The sequence below is a fragment of the Rhea pennata genome, chromosome 1, assembly GCF_028389875.1.
Source record: "Rhea pennata isolate bPtePen1 chromosome 1, bPtePen1.pri, whole genome shotgun sequence".
Lineage (NCBI taxonomy): Eukaryota > Metazoa > Chordata > Aves > Rheiformes > Rheidae > Rhea > Rhea pennata.
This window is the reverse complement of record NC_084663.1, coordinates 157,848,989-157,867,799: the sequence shown is the minus strand read 5'-3', so window position 1 is coordinate 157,867,799 and position 18,811 is coordinate 157,848,989. Positions and strand designations below refer to the sequence as shown.

The window sequence follows — 18,811 nt, the reverse complement described above, 5'->3', positions numbered from 1 at the left end:
AACGCGGGCATTTTTTAAGTGAGCGGCGACACGCCGCGCTGCCGGGCCAGCCGCCGCCCCGTCACACCCCAAGGGGCCCGTGAACTACGTTTCCCGGCAGGCAGCGCGGCCTGGCGAGCGGCGCGCGTGCGCACGCGGAGCGGAGCGGAGCGGCGGCTGGGCGGAAGCGGCCGCAAGCCGCCGCCAGGGGGTTCTTCCGCGTGCCGGCAGCTCCGCGGGCCCCGCGCCGCCGGCGCGTGCAGGTGAGCCCCGCGCGCGCTCCAACGGACGCCCCGCCGCGCTCCAACGGACGCCCCGCCGCGCTCCAACGGACGCCCCTAGGCGCCGGCCTAGGGGAGCGCCGTCCCTCGCGAGGGCGTCGGGCGTCGGGCGTGGCGCGGCCCGCGGGAATAAACGGCTCCGCTGTGACCAGCTCGGTGGTGTAAAGCCGGCTCGGCCTGAGCGGGGCGGGCGGGCGGCTTCCTGTGGGCGAGCACGGCGCAGCTGTCACGGTTTTCGTGTGTTAAAATCGGAGGGAATGAAGACCTCAGACATCGCTTAGGTATTGCGCACAGCGTCCGTGGCAGATGCCAACAGCTTGCTCCAATCTAACCAGTTGCAGCGGGGACAGGTCTTCGACTGGAAAACGTTGCCCTGCGTAGCAGAACACGATAGAAGATGCAGCTCCTTTCAGCACTTCTTCTTTTCTCTTAGATCTGCTTAAATGCTGTGCTTACCTTTAGCTAGCTGACTGTTACTGTTTTATGTCAGCAGTGCTGTACATGAGATAGGAAATCTGTAGAGCAAGAGTTTTCCTTTCTAAGTTAGTTGAACAAGGATAATGTCAGAGGCAGGTCAGTTTATGTTCTTTGTTTCTTTTGGTATGTTTTCTCTTGATAAGTCTGCTACACAACTTAAAAGGAATGTGAAAAAAGTTAAAATTTGATTCCCCCTCCCCGCCCCGAGCACATTTTACCATAGGTCATACGTCTTCTGTTGTTTGTATGACAAAGCAGAATACTGCTATTTTAAATCTCACATCCATCTCACATCACATTGCTTGTTAGAGAGTTGGGACAGGGACCTCGATTTACAATTACGTGTCTGGCAGACTATAACAGCTGGGATTTAATGTAACCCTGCTTCAATTTTGATGACCTTGGTGTTCCCCCCCCCCCCACTATTTCTATTTGCAGTAATAATGCATTGGGTTTTCATTAATAAAGCGGATCATATAATCTTTGGATTATATTTGCACTTATTCCTCATAGATTTTCTTCTCTCAAAGGAGCTAAGAAGAGACAATGGGAGTTCAAGGACTTTGGAAACTACTTGAGTGCACTGGAAGACCTATAAACCCAGAAACACTAGAAGGGAAAATTCTTGCTGTTGGTATCCTTTGAAAGTAAAGATGATACACCAAATTTGTGAGGGAGGTTATTATATTCACTTTTTTCTTTGTGATTTACTGTGGTTTAAAAAATTCTAAATCCTGACAATATTTTGATAAGATAGATTTTATGCTTTTCTAATATATGGAAAACAAATACCTTGACATTTTTGTATATGAATAAAATGAAGCTTCTGTCGTAGATTTCTCATACAAATGTCAGCCTGTAGGATTTTGTGCTGCTCTCAGTAGGACTAGAATATGAAAAAGTTTGAAATATTTTATCATCTGCTTTCTTATCATGCATATGTAATTAAATGCTAGAAAGATGTTCCCCTTCATTTATTTGTAAATAACTGGGGAGGTATTGTTTGCTGCACAATTTGTTTTCAATCTTGTTCTTTGTTCAGGATGATGGGGATAAGAATTTATTCTTCAAAGTTCACAAGCATTTGGATATCCTCAGCTTCAATATGTCAACTTAAAGCAGTGGGCAAGAGTCCGCTTAGAAATATATATATGCACTCTATAGAAATTGTTATGCGATGTATGTGCAAGAGTGCACCTTTTATTTTTTTTTCCTTAACGATTCTTTAAGATATCAGTATTTGGTTGAACCAAGCAATAAAAGGAGCCAGAGATAATCGTGGTAATTCCATACAAAATGCTCACCTCCTCACCCTGTTTCATCGGCTCTGCAAGTTACTGTTTTTTCGAATTCGGCCTGTCTTTGTTTTTGATGGAGAAGCACCACTTCTGAAGAGACAAACCTTGGTATGTAACTTTACCGACTTATTTTATAACCTATTATAACGTTGCCATGCAAAGATACGTCTGTTGAAGCTAAGTAGCTGTTTTCAGATTCCTTGAATACTACTTACGCTTCCAAGCCATGACAATAGACGGCTTGAAATACAGTGCTGTGCGGATGTTTTTGCAGTGTGGGTCTCAGCTGCTGCGTGATGCAACAGCTGACTCCCTTTTGATTCACATATTCAGGTTTCCTTTGCATAGAAATCAAATTGCAGAGAGGCAGATGACAGCATAAGTCTGGATCTTGCTTCAGCCTGAACACACCTCTTGCAAACGTTTCTACTCAGGAGCTGATAACTAGTCCTAAGTCCTACAGAGGCCAGGCAGAGAGATTCAGAGGATCTGAAGGCTCTGACACCCACTGATGTAAAATGAGTTAGGACTCAGCCACAGACTCGGCATATACACATCCAGTGAATTACTCTTATAATTGTATCTTGAGCATCCAGCAAATGCTGTTTTAGTAAAATTATGTTGCATTAATTTTATGTTCACAGGCTAAGCGAAGACAAAGAAAAGAAGTGGCAGTCAGTGATTCCAGAAAAACTACAGAAAAACTCTTGAAAACCTTTTTGAAGAGACAAGCTATCAAAACTGCTCTAACAGGCAAAAGGCATGAATAATTTATTTTCTGCTTTTGTTTAAAATGGGAAGATATGTTTTTATTTTGTTGTTAATCACTTTTAATTCTTTTCCCTAAGCAGTGAAGCTTTGCCTAGTATTACACAAGTACGAAGAGAAGGAATTGATGATATGTATGTATTGCCTTGTTTAGAGGAGGAAGAGAAGAATAGGTAAGTAGAATTAAGAAAAATAGCTATAACAAACTCAAATAAAAATATTAAATACTATTTTTAAAGATGCTAATAGATCTTTGACTTACTCATGTGTCCCCAAAACATATACAGTATATTTCTTTAGTTAATGTTTTATTTCAGTTTATTTTGGGAGAAGTAGGGTTATAGGATACAGAGACCTTCTGGTTACTTAATGGAAAGTAGCTAACAGAACAACCTTTCTTACATCAGCCTATAAATTAAATTTCTACTCTGGAATCATCTTTAAGGGTGAAAATGCTATCTCACTCTCTGTGGCAATATCTGTAATGCTAAATGAACCCGATTGTGCGAGCTTGAGTAACTACTGAAGTGTGTGGCAGCTTGCTTCCAGTTTGTTTCTCTTCATTTAGGTGCAGTGGATGTGTTTAGCAGAGGTAGCCTTCATACACGCTTGTCAAATTTGTGTCATCTTCTTAAATAAGACTGAGTGGGAGCATGGAGCTATCCTTTATAATAGTCTGCACATTTTCAGTGTTAATAGGTCTGCCCTAAAACATAGTTTTAATGCCAACCAAGTATCAGGTAATGCTTTTAGACAGCAAAAGTTGTCTCAGTCTAGATAACTGAGCAGTCTGATTTCTTTCTGCTCATAGCTTTTTGAGAGAAGGAGAGAAGGAGAGAGAGGGAGAATCTACATCTTTTATCTTTTTGTGTTTTTTAGCTCAGAAGAGGAAGATGAAAAAGAATGGCAAGCAAGAATGAGTCAAAAGAAGATACTACAGGTAACTGCTTCCTAATTACCCTGTTATTCTGAAATATCTTGTTATTCATGTGTTATGCTTTAAAAATATTTTTAATACTATTTAAAGGTATAAATCTCACAGTAGCATTATTTGACAAGCAAATAAGTTAACTGTAATAATTCCATGAATTCTCACTCTCATTAATCATAAAATACAAATGTAATTTTCTTCACTAGAATACAACAGAGTAAGAATACCTTGATGGGGGGATTTTTTTTTTCCCTGACTATTTTCTCTGGATATGTGAAGAATACAAACATTGTTTTTTGCAATGGTAGAAGATAACAGAATGCATATATGTATGTGAAAATAAGACAGCGTATTTAACAGAACTCCAATGCAACATTTCAATTCTTTCTTGATATATAAATTCTGTATTTCCTTTTGATGCGCTGATCTCATGGGAAGAGGAGAAAATAAAAATAATTAGTTAATCTAGCAAAATATCTTTGTGAACAGTAAAGTTATTTTTGTTTTCATGTAGACATCAAAGAAAATAAAGAAGAAAAACTCTTGGAAATATTGTTTTGAAGTAGTCTATTCAGAAAGAGAAAGTCTTTGGAAGGATATTAAAAGAGTTACTGAGGCAGTAGGAGCTGTTTATGTAGCTTATACTAAATATCTTGTTATGTAAAAGGCCGTAGGTTTTTAAGTAGTAGTTTCTTTATATGTTGTATCTCAATAATTATGTAAACAAATGATTTATTTAATAAGGTAATAGTTACATTTTTTTAAATAGTTTTCTTCATAATATAAGAAGTAGCAAAAAGATTTGTGTGTGATTTTTTTCTTTAGATTTGGGGTGATACTGTGGATATTTTCATTTTTATTGTTGGTCTATAATACAAAATGAGTGTTTATGTACATTGCTGTTCTTTTTTTTTATAGGAAGAATTACTTGAAAATCCTCATTCTGTAGATATTGAATCAGAAGACTTCAACAGTCTGCCTCCAGAAGTAAAACATGAAATCTTGACTGATATGAAAGAATTTACAAAACGAAAAAGAACATTGTTTGAAAGAATGCCAGAGGTAAAATGGAAAATATATTCAAGCCATTACATTGGAGTTACTATCATTAATGCACATGAAGACTACGTAATGTTATCATGTATGGAAAGTTTTAACTCCAGACCTATTTTTACAAGAGAAATTTGGGAAATCTGGGGGTGGGAAACTTTCATGTTTTTTTGGGGAAACAGGCAAGGTGGTAATTCCTAACAGATCCTTTCCATGGGTATATGCAGAGTCCTGTCTTCTAATTTCTACTAAAATTGGCAGAACTAAGTCTTTTTGTCGAGAATGGAAATACCATGCTGTGTCTCATGCCTCATCAACATTACATCCAACATTTCAATTGTAAAAAGGTATTGCTGGTGTGGATAAATCATGCGGAAAGAACACAGCTTGACTTCCAAACCCTCAGTTTGTTAGAGGAGCTGGTAGCTGGGAAAAAGATCTTCATATTTGTAAATTAAGCAGATGTGACACCAAAGCCATTCAGAGACAAATGGGGACTCCTACAGTGCTACTTTTAGAATAGTTCTTCAGAGCAGGGTAAGATTTTTAAAATACAATATATTTCTGATCAAATGAGAGCTTGTATCGAAGTGTAAACTAAGAACCATTTTGTGATGGGCAACAACTTAAAACTACCCGCATGTGGCTTTTGTTGTAATTGAGTTGTATTTGAGATGAGGTCCAAGTCTGTTAGCCAGCTAATTTTTGTTGGCCATGTTATTTAGATCTCACAGTGTTTAATCAGCATTCAGAACTCCTTAGTGATACCATTTAAAGTTTTGTTGCATATTAACATGTTAATACTACCATCACTTGGGAGTGCAGTGGTCAGTAAAAGACAAATGTTCTCTGGTTAAAATAAATAAGAAAATATTTTTACCAAAGGGCTCTCCAGAGCACAGTAAATATACTTGTTTAAAAAGTGCAGTTCATGCCATTTTATTTAAATTGACTTGGATTCTTTTTTTTTAAGGAGTCCGATGACTTTTCCCAATATCAACTTAGGGGCTTGCTTAAGAAAAGCAACCTTAATCGATATATAGAAAATGTAGAAAAAGAATTGAATCAGCAGCACTCAGGTCAAATCCAAACACAATATGAAAATGAAGGAGGTTTTGTGAAAGAAGTGGAATCTAAGAGGGTTATCTCTGAAGATACTTCTCACTATATCCTAATAAAAGGTATGCCAGTTCCTTATTTCATAAAGCTTCTCACTGGGTGTGTGCAGTCAGTCTGCAGACTGACAAGTTTTAGGAAAAACCTGAGTGTTGTTTAGAGATGTGTGTACCTGATGATTATGTGGAATATATGGTGACATAATTAACTGTGATAATAAACTTGTAGAGAGCTGCTTTATTAATCTTCATTTAATTAATTTGATTCTCATTGTGTAAAAATAATGTTAATATAAAACAGTTATGTATTAAAAAAATTAACAAAAATCTTTTTTTTCCAGGTATTCAAGCAAAAGAAGCTACTGGTACAGATTCAGAAACTACTGTGGCACACTCTTCAAAAAAGCTAGAATTTACTAAGTCTATTAAAAAATTTAATGAATCTCCTTCTAATACAAACCCAGTTGAGTCTGAGAAGTTGCAGACAGAGAAAGATAACAATGGGGTAACAGCACCACCATCTCCCCAGACTTTACTTGCTATTCAGGCAGCTATGATAGAGAGCAGTTCAGAAGAAGAACTGCAGGATGAAGATAAAGGACGATTGAATATGGACCAATGTAGATCAGAGGAAGGCAGTGTATCTCCAAGAACTCTACAGGCAATTCAGCGAGCTCTGAGTGAAGATGATAAAGGGGAGGAAATTGTTACCTCTAAAACTGATGGAGTGATAACAAAAATGTCAGAAGTGAAAGATTTCCTCCTTAGTTGTTCAGATGATGATGATCAGATGCCTGAAGTTACAGAGAGAAAAAATTTACCTATGTCTACAATTCATTCATCAAACCAAGTGATTATGCAAGATACTGAATTTGGCCAGAAGAGTCATGAGTTGGAAAAGGTTCATATTGCAGCTGAGGACATCAATATTTCAAGAATTGAAAATTATTCTTTTGTTGATGATACTAGAAAAAGAAAAGATGATGCAGACAAAGAAGAAAACGGTTCCAAAATGGACTTAAGTTCTTTGGAAGATAAGAATGTAAACCTGTGCATACAAAACCCAAGCTGTTCCCCAGCACAGACAAGTACACAAGCTTTGATTCAGGCTGAAACAACAGGCCTTTCTAAAAATGAGGAAAATCTTAAAATGTATAGAGATATAGAGGAAGTCATTTCAAAAACAGAAAATAATGTGTCTAAGGTGCAAAATGAACTTAGTCTTTTTCCAGAAGTAAAAGGCCCTAATGAGGGAAGAGTAGAAGGGATATCACAGTCTGAAGACAGTGATTCTGATGGTATGTGCTTTTTGGTTGTGTGTCTGTGTTTATGATCATTGACTCCCATGGGGCTGGAAGACTTGAGTAATGAACAATTCTGTAAGAAAACAGGGCATTATTATGTTTGCAGTCAGTTGAAGTCAACCTTTTCTCATAGTCCAAATTCTTTAAAATATGTGTTTGAGATGAGGAGAAAATCTGAACTATATTTTTCCCCTGGTGTTATTCTGTAATGCTCAAATACAAGTATACAAAATGGAGAAGCTGGAAAGTGTGTTGTTCTGTAGCTTGAACTTCATTAACTGGTGTATTAATGGCCAGCCACATAGTTTCTGTAGTTTCATAGACTTATGTCTGTTTACTGCACATATCATTTGTTGTGGGTGAAAAAACGTTGCAGCACAAATTGAGAAGAGATTCAGACATTTCTTTTTAAATTAGCAGCAAGAAGCTAAACTCTGTTGTTGTTGTTTTATAGGAAGCTTTATTGAAGTGGACACTGAAATCAGTAATGAGGCTGAGTTTCCTACTGAATGTGATGAGAAACTGGGTGATGAAACAGCACTTACAGAAATGGAGAAAGACAGACATGATATTGTCACGAAGGACACAGTAGAGGAATCTGATGAAGTGCAGTTGGAAAACCATCAGAATACTGAAAGTGAAAATGATGCTAAAGATGCAGTGAATGAGTGGCAAGACATCAGTTTGGTAATTCCTTATTATTTGTTTTAAGTTAGTAATGAAGTGCTCCGTAGCTGAATTTATATTTTAAGGAAAGCTATCTTACAACTGTCTTACAGCTGTTTATAATAGTTGTAAACTGTTTTATCACTTTCTGATTCATTTGTTTATTTGAATTGTATGGGATTTTTTCTTTTTTTTAAGATGAGAGTTAGTTATAATCACCACTGGAATCAGAGAGAAATTGTAAGGTTTTAGCATTCTGATAAAAAGACCTAGTTATGTTCTTATAATTTACTGCATTAGAGAAGCTATGACAATCAGTGGGTGTGAGTTAATTGGAGCATATACTCTTAGAATAGATATAGTTGGAGACTTAAGTATATTTCGGTAAGTAAGGCACTAAATTGTTGTAATGACTGAAATCTTGTTCTATTATTCAGGAAGAACTGGAAGAATTGGAAAATGATCTTTCTGCTGAACAAAATATGCTTCAGGCTCAAAAAAAGCAGCAGGAACGTGTTGCTGCTTCTGTAACAGGACAGATGTTCTTGGAAAGTCAGGTAGTATTTGTTCAATCATTTTGACATGATGTGAGTTAAGAAGTATTCTCCTCAGGAGTTAAACGTTTTCTCAAAAGCTGTTTGTAATTTTTTTTAACTGTAGGTCACTCACCTTTTTTCTCTTAGGTGGTTGTTTTTTTTTTCAGACTGCTTGATTTAAAATGTTGAAAGAAGATTAATCTTAAATTCCAAGACTTGGAAATAACTGTTATGACACTATTAAATATTCCTTCATTATGAATGAAAATATTTCTACTGTTTAAACACACAACTTTTTGAATCGAATAGGTAATTAAACTCAGCAGTATGGAATTAATCTAACTGAGTTTAGGTAAATTGTGGTTTCCCTAGACATTAAAAGATAAAACTATGAAAGAAACTTTTATTGTAAGCCAAGTTGACAGCATAGGTAACTTATTTTAAAGAACTTCACCAGTAATTCCTGTACAAGCCTATAACTTCTGTCTGAATGTTAGCATTGGGAAGATGCAGAGTACTGCATTTTAGATTATCCAATCTTAAAAAATATAACGTGTTGAATTTAATATATCCATAAGATAATAGACAAGTGGTAGATGTATGATATCATACATTTATTCTAAGAAATATGCAAGTGTTCATATTTTCTTTGAATAAAAGGGATAGTTTGGATGTCATTAAGATGACTGAAATTTTTGTTTCCTATGTTAAATATTTGATCATACTTTTATCTTTAGATGATTTTTGTAAAGGCCAATAACTTACAATTCTGTATGCATGCTATATAATGGTAGATATACCATTATAATTGTAAGTCCTTTGACCTTGTGCTTTTACTCTTTATTGCAATGAAAGTTTTAAGTCAGCAGTTTCAAAATTGATTGTGTTAAGGCACAAAAGCCAGTTGTTGCAGTGAAAGAAACACCACTTAAATATTTTTTTAAAAATAAAAACTTTACAACTAGGTTTTGCAGTGATTATTACATCCAAATTGGGAGCAGGAGAATAAGTGAGAAGCATAATTCATGGAGATGAAGTAATTCAGAATTGTGTAACGAATATTAGTATGTAAACCTAGTGCACATGGGATATTTAACTGAGATTAAATAACATATTCAATAAAAGCAGGTTGTGTGAAGCATATCAAAACACATGTATGTCAAACACCATCCCAAGGATGGCTAGTCTTCCCAGGGTTTGTTGCCTGATGTGTGTTTCATACTTTTGTTACAATTTTCTCTGCTAAAATTGTTGCTGACTTTTTTTCTAGCATCTTCCTTTCATGAATCCTGCATCACTGTAATGCATAAACTTTTCTCCATGTTAAATTAGTAACATTTATGGAAAGCAAAATACTTGAATATGCTTGCATAATTAAAACAACGTATTCTCAAATTGTAGTAATAGCATGGTCAAATAGTGCTTGACTTACTTAGCATTATCTGCCTGAGATGAGTAAATGGGATTTCCCCCTTGAGTTAACAGTGTTTAGTGCTTTTCAGTGGAAATTAAAATTTGCTATGAAAGATTAAACACCTCCCAGTTCTGAGTCAAGCAGAAATGTATTAGAAACTCATTTCTCAAGTGAAATACTGTTTCTTTCATCCTACAGGAGCTCCTCCGTTTGTTTGGCATTCCATATATTGAAGCTCCAATGGAAGCAGAGGCACAGTGTGCCATATTAGACCTTACTGATCAGACCTCTGGAACAATCACAGATGATAGTGATGTTTGGTTATTTGGTGCACGGCATGTTTATAAAAATTTCTTTAGTCAGAACAAATATGTGGAATATTATCAGTATGTTGATTTTCAAAACCAGCTAGGTAAGGCTCAGATATTAGCGTGTTAGATAAAAGCTGTCTTATTAAAGAGTCTATCTGTATCATTTAAGATGAATTTCCTATGGAATTTCATGTAATCATTATGATGATGTCTGTTCTTTAGAGAGGATGTACAATTGAGTTGTTTGTTTTACTACCAGATGACCTATCTGAGCTTGCAGCTACTAGTCACACCTGCATTTAGTACACTTCAGTTAGTGTTATGATTATCAGGGCTGGGAGTATGAACTGTGGTACCAGTTTCTGGGTAGATGTCAGTACAATTTTTCTGCCATAGTGAGAAAATTATATCCTGATAAATAATGTCATCAGATTGTAATTTTCTGTAAATAGTAGTTTATTTGGGACATATTGACTCATACTGTATTAGAAAGGGATCCAGTGTAATTATACACTCTGTAGAAAGTAGAAGGAAATTTTTTTAATATTTACAAGATTTTTATTCCTTTCTTGTTGTTCTAATCTAATCACATTGTTGCTAGTTGAACTGTTAAGCTTCAGTATCACATAGTGTATTAAAGAAAATAATAGCAGATTCTAGTTTTTCCTGATGTTTTGCTGAGGCAGAAGAGATTGCTCAGAAATTTCAAAACTGGCTAAGTAGGATTATAGACTTTGAAATGATATTTTAAGGTCCTCAGCATGTAAAATTTCACAGTTCACAACAACCAATTGTGAAATAGAATTTCACAAATTTCATTTTTGTGTGATTAAAAATAATTACATGTCTTTGGTTTCTTTTCCCAGCAAACTGGATAAAACCAGATTAGGTTACACGAGGGGGGAGAATATTCTAAAAGTTCCTGTGATTTTTAGCTGTTATTATGGTAGTAAAGCAGTGGTTTTGATTTGTTTTGTTTTAAAAAATAATCACTATCTGTCTTGTTGTCATGTTGCTCTGCAGTACATTAGTACTGCTCTCTTTTCATGTAGTGGACAATTTTTCTTTCCTAACAGTTGCTGGATATCCTTACTAACATTCAAGTGGTCTTGATTTGCATGTTTTGCATGATTTACACACTTTCCTCCTTTTCACCACTGAAATAATTTTTTGGTCTGAGGTCCTGAAGTTAGTGCCTAAGAATCAGTCTAGTTGCCTCATATCTTACAATGTAGTAAGTAGAAGTGGTCAGCTGGGTTCCTCCTTCTTTCTAGTTGTTTCACAGGCTCTTTTGATCTATGAGAATAACTATGATAGCACAGAGCACGTGATATGCAGTTTGGGAACACTTTTAAGAAACAGAGTCATGAATATTACGGACTAGAGTTCAAAACTGGGGACTAGAAAATGCTTTAATTTCTGATTCAGGAGTTAATAAATTTAGGTCAGCATTAGACGAGAACTGGACTGTAATGGCAGAAGTATATGTTAAGTAATCTCTTAGCTTTCAGAAACCTGGTGTTTAGGGAAATTTGGGTTTCTACATTGTAACATTTAAATTTTGACATCATTGTATCTTTACAAGTTATATTTTAGTACAATTACTGCTGCTTGAACTAGCATGGTATATTGACGCTGCTCTAGAAAGTAATTTAGCAAATTCTGATGTTGAATAAAGTATAATTTTACAGGGTTAATGCCTATATGATCCTTTTGTTGCTTGTCTTTCAGATAATCTACTTTTGTTAATTTCTAAGAGAATAGAGGCTGAATTCGCTAAGTTTATTTGTTTTATGCACTTTCTTTTGCAGGGTTGGATCGAAGCAAGTTAATTAATTTGGCATACTTGCTTGGAAGTGATTACACTGAAGGCATCCCAAATGTTGGCTTTGTAACAGCAATGGAGATTTTAAATGAATTTCCTGGTCATGGACTGGAACCTCTCTTAAAATTCACGTATGCTTTGTCTGATTTTATTTTTTATTTTTCCATAATATGAATGTTCATGAATATATTTTTATGCTACTTTACCATGCACCAAAACATGGACAAAATTAAGGAGACTAAATTAATTATAAAATACGTGATTTCATTATGTCAGTGTTAGAAATGGCTGATAAATAGGGTGATATGTTGACTCAGCAATTACAACAAAACTAGTGAAGACAATAGAACCACTTCAGAACTGTGCAACTGCCTCTGAGTTCATTGCAGAGCTGGATCCCTAGTGGAGTGGAGGTGGTTTCTCCCCAAGTTTGTGAGAAGGTACTCTAGCTTGCTCATAGAGAAAAGACACTTGATGAGTGAGGAGTGGATGTCCTGGAAAGAGACAGACAGGTAGGCTGTGGGCAGAATGGGGTTTGAAGAACACCAAGCCAATTTTATTGGCAATGGCAGGGATGGTCAGAAGTTATTTTTTGTTTCAGAAATTCTCCAGAAATGATCATTGTATGTGAAGCATCCTTCTCAATTGAGGCTGAGTTTAGGGCCTTCTGTTTGGCTACTCATGGGGAATCCAGGTGATGTTTGCTGCTGTGGCTGCCAGTGGGCTACATTTGCTGTATATATTTTCTCCTTTCTACCCTTAAATTATATGCCACTTAGGTCATGTAATTTAGAAATTTCCTACTTCATCTTGTATAGTAACTGAAATTAAGGCTTTTTAAGTTAGTATGGTAGCTCTTGACATTCCAAATTTTATTTTATGGATACAAATGGAAACTTTTCTCTATTTTTCAGTGAGTGGTGGACTGAAGCTCAGAAGAATAAGAAACTGAGACCTAATCCACATGATACCAAAGTCAAGAAGAAGCTGCGGGATCTGCAGCTTTCATCAGGTTTCCCAAACCCAGCAGTGGCAGAGGCATACCTGAAGCCTGTGGTGGATGAGACAAGGGGTTCGTTCGTCTGGGGGAAACCTGATGTAGAGCAGATCAGAGAATATCCTTTTATGATACGATAGAAATTACTATTTAGAAGTACTGAAACTAGTTCAGTAACAGAGAGCCAAATTCTTAATGTCTCATTAGTGTGAGAGTCCTCACCTGAGACTATATGTACTCTCCGACAGTGATAACAACTCTGGAATTGAGAAAAGTACATCTATGTGTGTATGTCATCCAAGTCTGCTCTGCCTTCCTGAGAGGCTGGGCTGCTTCTCTGTGAATACAAAGAGAGTTTCTTAGCTGGACTGACCTAAATTTGTTGTGATGTTACGTTTCTGTAACTGTACTGTGCCTGTTTTTAGACTTAGCATGGGATTGTCTGCATGCTCCTGATGTATCTGTTAGCCATTTTTCACAAGTAGGTTTCAAAACCTAATCAGAATGAGTGGTTAACACTGTGCTTTATTCCTAGCTATTATTTACCACATTCCTTGCACTAATGCATGTTTCTTGCATTAGTTTCAGCTTGAGCTACAGTGAATTGTTGAAAAGTAGATGGCATGAGTGGTAGCATGCAGAGCTAACATTGTTTTAAACTGTAAATGCAATTTCCTGTGTGTGTGTGTGTGTGTGTGTGTAAGTGTAAAAATAAGGATTATTTATAGGTACTGTGTTTTATGGCAGTACTGTGTAGCCAAAAGGAGCTTCTCTGAAAGACACTCTTGGAAATGATGATATTAGAGTTCTGTAAATATCAGAAATGTGATCTCATGATGAAGACATGTGGCATAATACTGGAACCATCCAGTATTTATACCAGAAAATACTTCTGATATTTTCTTTTTTTGTAGTTGAAAAAACTTTCAACTACAGTAGCTTTTCTCCAGATGTTGGTTATTTGAGCAATTTTCATTTTGTGTGTTAACAGATTACTATTAATAGCTTTTTTTTTTAAAAAAGAAAAGAAAGAAAGATCCTTTACTTTCTGTACATTCTGTCAGGATCACTTTGGCTGGACTAGGACAAAGATAGATGAAGTCCTTTTGCCTGTACTAAAACAGCTGAACTCGCAACAGGTAAATATAAAACTATGCATTGTTTTAGGCTAACCAGAAAACTGTAACAGAAATTTTTTAAAATGAACAATGAGTCTTTAATCTAAAGTGATGCTTAACTAACTTCACTGTAATCTATGCTTTCATAATTCAGATAGCCATACTGTTTGTAAAATAGCCTGACATTTAGCCATATTTTTTATTTTCATATATTTTAAAAAGACACTAAACTCTCACTTGTATAGATTTTGTTGTTGTATGATTTGAGTGTACTGGGCACTCTACATAATTTCAATGTTTTTAAATGCAATAGTTACTTTAAAATCTTATTATCTATCAAGCATCTATTTCAAGTCCAGATTGCTCTTTGTTCTGCATGTTGCTGATTATTACAGGTACTTGAAGCACCTTTAATGCTTTTAAAAGACAGTGCCCTATATTTTAAAATGGTTTATATACGTGTCACTAAGATTTTGGTGAAGTCAGACTGACCATTGAGTACCATCTATAACTTTTGGCAAAAAATGCAGAGTGAGCTAATGCTGTTGACTGAGCACCCATTTATAGTACTACTGCATTTTATAAATAAACAAACTGTCATCTTTAATGCAATTTAAAAATGAATAATGATGCATGTGGTGACACTCTGAATGTCAGTTGTAAAACTGATGAGCTGAGGTCAGATTCTTTTCTTTTTTTGTTAACAGCAAGATAGGTAGTCTAAACCTGTCTTCTAGGTCCTCTCTATTAGTCAAAGGAGTGAAAAGTACCACAAAAACTGTAATTAATTTTTTATACTTTTAGGTTGCAAAATACGAGGTGCACATACAGCATTTGCGTAGTAAACTTTGAGTTGTTGTAATAGCTTGCAGCTGAGGATGTGTTTGTAAGGACATACTTAAGAGCACTACAAGAGCATCTCTGCTATAAAGTTGAAAATAGTAACCTATGTCTAATTATAAGCACAACACAAAGCTTTTAATATTTCACAGATGTTTGCCCATTACCTAGTTTTTTTAAAGACCAGTGTAAAGGTTCTTGCTTTAGAGAAGGTAAAACTTGTTGCATACTTTATAATTATGATAATGCATCTTGTAGTCCACATCTATTTAGATGCATATTCATTTCATTAGTCTTTCTCCTGCTTAATTTAGGATACTGTATAATATAGCTTAGGTAACTAATTCCTATTGCAAAAAAATCAAAGCTGTTTCATTGTTTTATTTTTGATAGACTCAGCTTCGAATTGATTCATTCTTCAGACTAGCACAGCACGAAAAACAAGCCATTAAGAGCCAGAGACTTCGCCGAGTTGTGACTTGTCTGAAGAGAAAGGAAAAAGAGGAAGAAGACAATGAAATTCGAGAGGCTACTGCAGTTATGGAGGATGAACTTAAGCAGTGTAAGAAGAAAAAAAAGAAAAGTACTATGGATTGCACAGATCATCAAGTGACAACAGAAATAAAGAGAAAGAAACATTCAGATTCCAAAAGAGAACCTTTATATGGAGGTGGTTTTATTGGAAACTTGCATCTTTCGGAAACCTCTAGTGACTCCTCAGTAGAGGAACTGGAAAGCAGAGATTTAGACAAGAGCAAGAGGAGGAAAACTGTATCTCAAATTGAGACAGCAAGCCATAATGAGAAAAAAGGATATAGTAGCTCAAGTGGTGAGGATGAAGTGGGAAACCAAATCATGGTGACTGCCAAACCTGTGTTTGAGGGCAAAAAACTTAAATCACAGAGTAAGAGAGGACGAAAAAAGAAAAAATCTTAAAAAAATAGACTGTGTGTGGGTGGATTTTATGACTTGTAAATATTCTAATGAATTTTCTGATAGAAAAACAATAAATTATCCCTGTTCATCATGCATTGGTCTTACATTGCTTGTATGTCCAGAATTTATGTAGAAGGGATTTTAAACAGTGAAAAAATATTTTTAGCACAATTGCTCAAAAAGCCCTAGATTGGACTTGGTAAAAGTTTTCTGTCTGAGATCACAAAACTGAGCCAAAAAATGACTTGCATTCATTGCCCCTCTAACAAAAGTGGAACAAAAAAATCACATGTAGTCTGTTGCTTCCTTAACATCAAACTTGAATGAAACTTTGAAAGTGAATTAGAGAATTTCCAGGTACTGAGAGAAGGAAATTCAGTTCAATTAATTTTGTTTTCCTTATTTTCTTCAGTATGCCTGTCTTCAAATCTTTGTGCTCAAAGTAATGTTGCATATTGAACCATTCGTGGTAGAACATAAAGCCTGATAAAATGTCATGGAATATAGTGCAGTACATTCTTGTATAACCTGAGATGGAATAATTGTTTTTGCTCTGAATGTAAACGTCATGGTTCTAGACTCAGTTATATAGATATCTCCAAAGTCAGAATTTGTCTGCCAAAGTGATGTTCAGCAATAGTACACATTTCTTGAATTCTCTTAGATCTCACTTTAGAACACTTAATATTGGGCATAATTTGTAAACTGATTAAATGTGTTTTCTACTTCTCTCCTGCCTAACCCCTTCCTTTGTCATACCATTTTCTTGCTTCAGCTAGTCCTGTGACTGGGTCACTATCTAAATGCAAGCCAGATCTTTTTTTTTTTTTTTTTTTTTTTTTTTTTTTTTTTTTTTTTGTTCTTGTATCTCCATGCAGCAAGATTCTGTCAGTTCGATTTTTCTGTTTTTTTGTTTTTTTCTTTTTCCTCTAGTTAGCCTTCCTTCTCTGCCCACCCTTATTTTAGTATCATCTGTGCACATTTTGGTATTAACAGTACAGGGTCAACTTCCTGGAAAACACAGTGCTTCAGGAACCTAGCAGACAGATCCACTGGTTGCAGCATTCATGTTAGATTAATTTGTGAGAGAAACAATTTGTTAGCTCAAACTTTTTTCCCCTCCTGTCATTTATCTAAATATTTACAGAATTTATTTATAGCTTCTGTGGATTAAGAGGGATAAAGTTGAATACTGCCAGTCCTACTCATGTTCTTACATGAAATTTTGGTCCTCCTTTGCGGTTGTTCAATGCTTTTGTTTCATTTCTCATGGTTTTATTGTTTGTAAGTCCAAATCCACACAATTTTGTATAAAATATTACTTAGCCTCACCAGTAAGGATGAAGGACTGAGGTGAACTGGATAGATTTGGCCTTTTTAAATTCAGAGAGTCTAAAGTTTCATGTACTATATTTACGGAGCATAAAATAACCCTCTTGATGGTATCTTTACAAAAGGTAAGTGTATTTGAAGGATATTCTCAGTCCAGACAGCCAGTTAACAGCAGTTTTACAGATCATTCTTTAGTATTTATTGAAATTACCCTAAACATGTAGATCAGCTCTTATTGATTTGTTTGATAGCTTCTAAGTGCAAAGAGCTATTAATTTCTTTTGCTGAGTACAGGACTTTCAGGTCTTTGTAAGGCTTAGCATTCTTGTGCAACAATTCATTATCATTCAATGGCATGTTGTTGTTGTTGTGCTATTTTACGAAAAGAAATTATGAAGTAATGTATGGTTCCTGTCCTGGTTAGATTACAGTCTAAATACAGGAAATCTTACAGATACTTCTATTTTCTTCCAATAGCAGTAACTGATTGGAAGCTGTTGAAAGATTATACATCTTGGATATAGAGAAGATGGGCAATACATGTATGTTGAGCTGTTTCATGAATTTAATATTTGACTGTAAAATTGACTACGATTTGTTTGGATGTTGTACCTTGTCAAGGTTTTGTATTCTAATGTGAGCATGCATTTATATATCCTTGTCACAAATACACCCCTGCTATTTTGTAAATTGGCCCTTTGTGCCTTGGGCAAAGGAAGAATCCTTCGTCTCTGAAGAGAGACAAAGGATTTTTTTTTTTTTTTTTTTTTTTTTTTTTGCTCTTCAGCTACCTTTTAATAACAACATGAAGTTACTAAACCTATATTTGTGGAAACTAAACTTATATTTGTGGAAAATATTCCAAAACTTTTATTTACTGGTTGGAGTTCTCTTGACTAGATACCTACTGCTGTTTTGAAATCTTCTGTTCCCGTATATAAGGGTATTGGGTTCTCTAGGAGACATGGTATGTTGTATCTACTTTGTGTTCACCCTGCAGCTGTCAAGATTTATTATTCCTTCTGCTGTGGGGATGTTGGCACTGTGTGACACACACTTTAGAGCTATTCCGTCTGGGACTTCTGGGCAGCTAACTGGAAGGAAAGGAGCTAGCAAATAAAGTTTTTTTTATTTTTGAATATCATTTTGGGAAAGATAAAAGAAGAGATTCAGGTAATATTAACTGAAATACAGTAGATATAAGTTGCCATAATATTTCAATTGCATGTGTTATCAAAGTGTGTTCTTTTAATCTGAATTACTTTGCATCCTTTATTTTACAGAGTGTAAATCAGTAACTGAACTGTTCTGTACTTATGTTTTAGTTACTCGTAGTATTATTGAATTACTATTTTAAAGTCTGGCAGGTTGTATAGTTCAGTGTAGCTCCTAGGGTATTTTTAGAAGGAAAAAGTTTATAGTAGCAAAATGAGAAGGTTTCCCTTTAGAATTGATTTTATAGTGCAACCTTATCTGTTCTTCATGATGCAAAGGGATTAATTATTAAGCCATTATTTTTATCTTCTAATCAGAATAAAAACAGTCTTTTTTACACTTCTGAGGTAGATGAAAAGCTGATGAATGTATATAACATTTACTACTTCATGTCTAGTAGTTTATAATGCTACTTGGT

At 35.6% G+C, this 18,811-nt stretch overlaps 1 protein-coding gene across 4 annotated transcripts; it reads left to right on the top strand.

The window, feature by feature from the left end:
- The first annotated feature begins 164 nt into the window (after nt 1-164).
- Nucleotides 165-16,532, top strand: ERCC5 (ERCC excision repair 5, endonuclease). 4 transcript variants are annotated; one of them, XM_062566791.1, is made up of 16 exons: nt 165-242; nt 1,268-1,371; nt 1,968-2,143; nt 2,680-2,795; nt 2,887-2,976; nt 3,683-3,743; nt 4,653-4,796; nt 5,758-5,965; nt 6,241-7,197; nt 7,658-7,890; nt 8,307-8,426; nt 10,018-10,231; nt 11,942-12,086; nt 12,870-13,072; nt 14,009-14,091; nt 15,304-16,532. In XM_062566791.1, exons 2-16 carry the CDS (start codon nt 1,284-1,286, stop codon nt 15,844-15,846), a joined length of 3,381 nt encoding a protein of 1,126 aa, XP_062422775.1. In that variant the 5' UTR covers nt 165-242; nt 1,268-1,283; the 3' UTR covers nt 15,847-16,532. The 4 variants fall into 4 exon arrangements, with proteins under 4 accessions (XP_062422775.1, XP_062422776.1, XP_062422774.1 ...); XM_062566792.1 differs by having other exon boundaries at nt 166-242; nt 1,251-1,371; XM_062566790.1 differs by lacking the exon at nt 165-242 and adding an exon at nt 407-541.
- The last annotated feature ends 2,279 nt before the right edge of the window (nt 16,533-18,811 follow it).

Coding starts and splice junctions, on each gene's coding strand:
- ERCC5 (XM_062566791.1), top strand. CDS start 1,284: ATGGGAGTTCAAGGACTTTGGAAACTACTTGAGTGCACTGGAAGACCT. Junction 8,427..10,017: donor AGATGTTCTTGGAAAGTCAG/GTAGTATTTGTT, acceptor TTCATCCTACAG/GAGCTCCTCCGTTTGTTTGG. Junction 10,232..11,941: donor TGATTTTCAAAACCAGCTAG/GTAAGGCTCAGA, acceptor TTTCTTTTGCAG/GGTTGGATCGAAGCAAGTTA.